At 43.8% G+C, this 6,000-nt stretch overlaps 1 protein-coding gene across 4 annotated transcripts in view; it reads right to left on the bottom strand.

Annotated features, from left to right (window-relative positions):
* Positions 1-6,000, bottom strand: part of USP19 (ubiquitin specific peptidase 19) — a 99,497-nt gene that overhangs the window by 55,581 nt on the left and 37,916 nt on the right. For all 4 annotated transcript variants that reach the window (XM_089671643.1, XM_089671641.1, XM_089671642.1 and 1 more), the window contains exons 16-17: positions 4,000-4,110; positions 1,325-1,541 (exon numbers count right to left, since the gene is read on the bottom strand). In XM_089671643.1, coding sequence (XP_089527769.1) covers positions 1,325-1,541; positions 4,000-4,110 — 328 coding nt within the window. The remainder of the gene's footprint in view (positions 1-1,324; positions 1,542-3,999; positions 4,111-6,000) is intronic.

Here is a 6,000-nt window from a genome sequence, read left to right as displayed (position 1 = left end):
ACATGGAGATCATATCCCCCTTATGTATTATACATGGAGATCATATCCTCCCTTATGTATTATACATGGAGATCATATCCCCCCCTTATGTATTATACACGGAGATCATATCCCCCCTTATGTATTATACATGGTGATCATATCCCCCCTTATGTATTATACATGGAGATCATATCCCCCCTTATGTATTATACACGGAGATCATATCCCCCCTTGTGTATTATACATGGTGATCATACCCCCCTTATGTATTATACATGGAGATCATATCCCCCTTATGTATTATACATGGAGATCATATCCCCCTTATATATTATACATGGAGATAATATCCCCCCTTAATCCCCTCTTCTCAGTAGAGAATAAATTCAGTTCCTCTAATCTTTCCTCATAGCTGATCTCCTCCATGCCTCTTATCAGTTTGGTTGCCCTTCTCTGTACTTTCTCCAGTTCCCCAAGATAAAATGATTGCAGCACCACAATTATGCTGCATTCATCAATGTCCTAGTAGAATAACAGGCCATACAGTGTTCTCCCCTGAAGTTTTCTGCCAGGTGCTGCTCATGGCTGCATTTGCCCAGCAAGAAAAAAAAAATCCTGAATTTGCTCCAACTCCCACTCTGAGGTCCCAAAGGAGATTGCAACTTCCTTTTACTGATATCTTATAGACAAGATGAACCAAGAAGCACTCAGCTCTGTGCACTTCTGGATTCAGAGCTGTCAGACCCTGTCCTCCGTGCTGCTAAGCTGCGAATAGGGGGTTCTGCGTCACTTGATCGTACTGGCCAAGGCAGAAAAGGCATCAGGGGTCTAAATAAACCCCTGATATCTACACAAGAAGTACCTGTGTCACCATCAACTAAGGGGGGCTTGACAGACCCCACATGCTACAAATTAAATTAGGTAAACACAAAAACATAAAAACTATTAAAAGTTTAAAAAAAGTCTCAGAGACCTGTGTGTTGTGGTAATGTTGCGTGTTTTACCGCAATTCATGGCTATGCAAACATCTGAAAGCAGTGCATTGTGGACCGTTGCTCTGTGTGCAAGCAGTGATCTCTCTGCAAAGGTCCAAAACACCCCCTGCTAAATCCCACATCTATAGCTCTCCAATCAGCAGGGAGCATGACCTCTGACTGCAAAACTGTGACTACAGCACACTGGCAGGGCTTTCTATTCGGGCTGTGACTGCTTTCTAAAGAAAGTTGGGATGCCCTTGGGATGTATTTAACGGATTTAAAATTGAAGGTTTGGTGGGGCTTTATGACAACTGATGAAGATAATTCAAAGACATCAGAATCTGAGAACTCCACATCATACTCACCAGGCTTCTTCCGGGGCCAGGACCTCAGGCTTAGTGAAGAGGTTGAGACACTGCTCCAAGGTGAACAGGCCAACTCTAGCAGCTTCACTGGCAGATGATGGATCTTCATCGCATTCCAGATCCTTCGATTCCACCAGCACAAATTCCTTCATGCGCTCGTTGTTCTTCCACACCAAAGCCAGCGAGCTGTCTTCAGACAGATCCAGGGCACAGTCACCTGGGAAGAAAAAAAAAAAAAAAAAAAAAAAGAAGAGGTGGGTGTGAAAATTGTAAGCAAAGACTGCGGGCAAAACAGATGGCATACAAATGTATCAATGAGATTGCCCATTCCTTGTGAATGGTTAGAGCAGTCTTTCTCAATCTGGGTGCCTTGAGGTTTCTTCAGGGGTGCCTTGGCAAAATGTCTAAAAATTGCCCAAAACTTGTCTACAAGCCAGTGGGTGGAACAAGCCCGCCTTTTAGTTACACAAAGCCCCAGGTTTTCATTGTGCACCATTGCGACCTCCTAGCCGCCAGCATCCTGACAACCAATGACAATCAGTTGATAAGGAGGATGTCAGCTGGCTGCACAGCATCCTAGTTTGACCCTCCCCCGCCCATCTCCATCAGTGCTGGGGTCACATTAGCTCAGTGATGGAGAAAAACTGAGGGAGAGGAGAAACATGGGAATAGTAGTCAGTACCAGTGTGCAAAAGTGTATTTGCTTTGGAAGAATAAATCACCTCTAATGTTGGGTGTCCTACATGTGTGGATGTTGCTGCGTTAGATAAAACTATTGGAATAGTTTTTCACATTTTAGAATGGGGAGCCTCGCGGCTGTCCTTAATTTTAAAGGGTGCCTCGACTGAAAAAAGGTTGAGAAACACTGGGTTAGAGTTCAGCTTTAATAGATGGGTCTCACTAAAAGGGTCTGCTTATGTAGCACTATATTTTTTGGTCTTGACCCACGTGAAGGAAAAGATTTATTTAAATATCACTTTGTATGTATGTAAAGAGTTGAGACTGTGTAAAACTTTCAGGTCTAAGGGAACCTCTGCCAATATTTACACTACGTAGACAGTTCACAGAATATTAGTGTGGTGGACAGCAAGAAAGCTCCTTGCATTGGTGGTCAGTGGAAAGAATTCCCCTTACATTGGGGGTCAGTGGGAAGAATGTCCCTTACATTGGTGGCCAGTGGAAAGAATCCCCCCTTACATTGGTGGCCGGTGGAAAGAATGCCCCCTTACATAGGTGGCCGGAGGAAAGAATGCCCCCTTACATAGGTGGCCGGAGGAAAGAATGCCCCCTTACATTGGTGGCCGGAGGAAAGAATGCCCCCTTACATTGGTGGCCGGTGAAAAGAATGCCCCCTTACATTAGTGGCCGGAGGAAAGAATGCCCCCTTACATTGGTGGCCGGTGGAAAGAATGCCCCCTTACATTAGTGGCCGGAGGAAAGAATGCCCCCTTACATTGGTGGCCGGTGGAAAGAATGCCCCCTTACATTGGTGGCCGGTGGAAAGAATGCCCCCTTACATTGGTGGCCGGTGGAAATAATTCCCCTTACATTGGTGGTCGGTGGAAAGAATGCCCCTTACATTGGTGGCCGGTGGAAAGAATGCCCCTTACATTGGTGGCCGGTGGAAAGAATGCCCCCTTACATTGGTGGTCGGTGGAAAGAATTCCCCTTACATTGGTGGTCGGTGGAAAGAATGCCCCTTACATAGGTGGCCATTGGGAAGAACACACCTTACACTGGTGGTCATTGGGAAGAACACGCCTTACACTAGTGGTCATTGGGAAGAACACGCCTTACACTAGTGGTCATTGGGAAGAACACGCCTTACACTAGTGGTCATTGGGAAGAACACGCCTTACACTAGTGGTCATTGGGAAGAACACGCCTTACACTAGTGGTCATTGGGAAGAACACGCCTTACACTAGTGGTCATTGGGAAGAACACGCCTTACACTAGTGGTCATTGGGAAGAACACGCCTTACACTAGTGATCATTGGGAAGAACACGCCTTACACTAGTGGTCATTGGGAAGAACACGCCTTACACTAGTGGTCATTGGGAAGAAAACGCCTTACACTAGTGGTCATTGGGAAGAAAACGCCTTACAATGATGGTCATTTGGGAGAACACACCTTACAATGATGGTCATTTGGGAGAACACACCTTACAATGATGGTCATTTGGGAGAACACGCCTTACAATGGTGGTCACTGGGAAAACGCACCTTACAATGGTGGTCATTGGGAAGAACACGCCTTACACTAGTGGTCATTGGGAAGAACACGCCTTACACTGGTGGTCACTGGGAAAAACGCGCCTTACAATGGTGGTCATTGGGAAGAACACGCCTTACACTGGTGGCCACTGGGAAGAACACGCCTTACATTGGTGGTCATTGGGAAGAATATTACTTACATTGGTTGTCACTGCAAAAAATGTCCTCCTGCTTCAGACAGCTAAAAAAAAAAAAAATAAAATCCTTGATATCAGTGGTAGCAGTAGAAACTGCTCCATGATCAAGGAACCCCTAGCAACCTTTTGGAGGAACCCAAGGGTTCCATAAAACCAGGCTAACAAAGCAATGTTTCTGGTCAGAACCTCTCAGCAATAAGAGAGCTCCATAAGCTACAATTTTAAGCTCTGCAGGCAATTTATCACTAAGAACAGAACAAACCTTTGTCCTCCAGCTTCACCTCTCTTCCCGAGGAGTCAATATGGTAGATGAAAAACAGAGCAGCGTGGGAACTTGAAAGCTCCATTGATTGTTGGTAACCAGGGACAGCAGCTGGAAAAAAAAAAAAAAAAAAAAAAAAAACACATTAAAAACTCAGTTCTAGACCTATGCATTGATGAACACTATACAGCCCCCCTAAGTTGCACACAGGCCATTTTGCTATGTATGTCTAATTATTAACTGAAAAAGTGCTTGGAGGAAAAAAAAAAGACATTCAATACATCTCATCTATAAGGTTGCATTTAGCAATGTTGCATACCTTTAAGAAATGCGGCAAGTACAGAAAAGTTCCTGTTGCTCATCCAGAAATCCAGTAGGACATTTTCCTGTCTTGGCACACTGCTGCCACTGTTGCACTGACCACTCTCAGCCCTGTCTGATGGTCTACAGACTGCCAATTATCGGTGTCCCCTATTGCGGTCATTTCTCACACAATGCTGTTGCCTTCAGTTCCCAAAGCTTGCCTATACAGTGTGTTCAGTGCGTAGTTCTGGGTGTGTTTCTCTGTGTACCCACTTGGGAGACTTCCCATCACTTCCTGTCTCTGACTGTGATGCTCAGGACAAAAGATCAGGGGAAATCCTAAAAGCGACTGCTAAGATTTTTTTTTTTTTTTTTCCCATAGCTTCAGAACTCGTTCACACCATAGATGCAGAAAAGCTGATGGAAACAGACGTGCAAATTTCACTTGCAGAGACATCAGATTATATGAATGCTTCAATGAGTTTTATACATAGTTAGTCTGGCTGAAAAAAAGACAAAAAAGTCCATCCAGTTCAACCATAGAAAAAAAAAGTTATAATCCTATGCCCACAGTTGATCCAGAGGAAGGAAAAAAACCCCAGCAAAACACAATCCAATTTGCTCCTGCTGGGAAAAAAAATTCCTTCCTGATCCCCCAAGAGGCAATTGGATATTCACTGGATCAACTTTACCTATAAAAGTTATATCCAGCTATATTCTGTGTATCTAAGAAACAACCCAGGCCTTTTTTGAAGCAATCCACTGAGCTGGCCACAACCAACTCTTGAGGGAGTCTATTCCACATTTTCACAGCTCTAACTGTGAAGAAACCTTTCCGTGTTTGGAGATTAAATTTCTTTTCCTCCAGACATAAAGAGCCCCCTTGTCCTCTGTGATGACCTCAGGGTGAATAGCTCTACACCGAGTTCACTATATGAACCACTGATCTATTTATACATGGAGATCATATCCCCCCTTATGTATTATACGTGGAGATCATATCCCCCCTTATGTATTATACATGGAGATCATATCCCCCCTTATGTATTATACATGGAGATCATATCCCCCCTTATGTATTATACATGGAGATCATATCCCCCCTTATGTATTATACATGGAGATCATATCCCCCCTTATGTATTATACGTGGAGAGCATATCCCCCCCTTATGTATTATACGTGGAGATCATATCCCTCCTTATGTATTATACGTGGAGATCATATCCCCCCTTATGTATTATACATGGAGATCATATCCCCCCTTATGTATTATACATGGAGATCATATCCCCCCCCTTATGTATTATACATGGAGATCATATCCCCCCCTTATGTATTATACATGGAGATCATATCCCCCCCTTATGTATTATACATGGAGATCATATCCCCCCCTTATGTATTATACATGGAGATCATATCCCCCCCTTATGTATTATACATGGAGATCATATCCCCCCCTTATGTATTATACATGGAGATCATATCCCCCCCTTATGTATTATACATGGAGATCATATCCCCCCCTTATGTATTATACATGGAGATCATATCCCCCCTTATGTATTATACATGGAGATCATATCCCCCCTTATGTATTATACATGGAGATCATATCCCCCCTTATGTATTATACATGGAGATCATATCCCCCCTTATGTGTTATACATGGAGATCATATCCCCCCTTATGTGT

This window comes from Staurois parvus, unplaced genomic scaffold, assembly GCF_062004578.1.
Source record: "Staurois parvus isolate SC_StPar_1 unplaced genomic scaffold, SC_StPar_1.0 ptg000111l, whole genome shotgun sequence".
In the NCBI taxonomy this organism is placed as follows: domain Eukaryota; kingdom Metazoa; phylum Chordata; class Amphibia; order Anura; family Ranidae; genus Staurois; species Staurois parvus.
The sequence above is the reverse complement of the archived record's forward strand: the minus strand, read 5'-3'. Positions and strand labels throughout refer to the sequence as shown.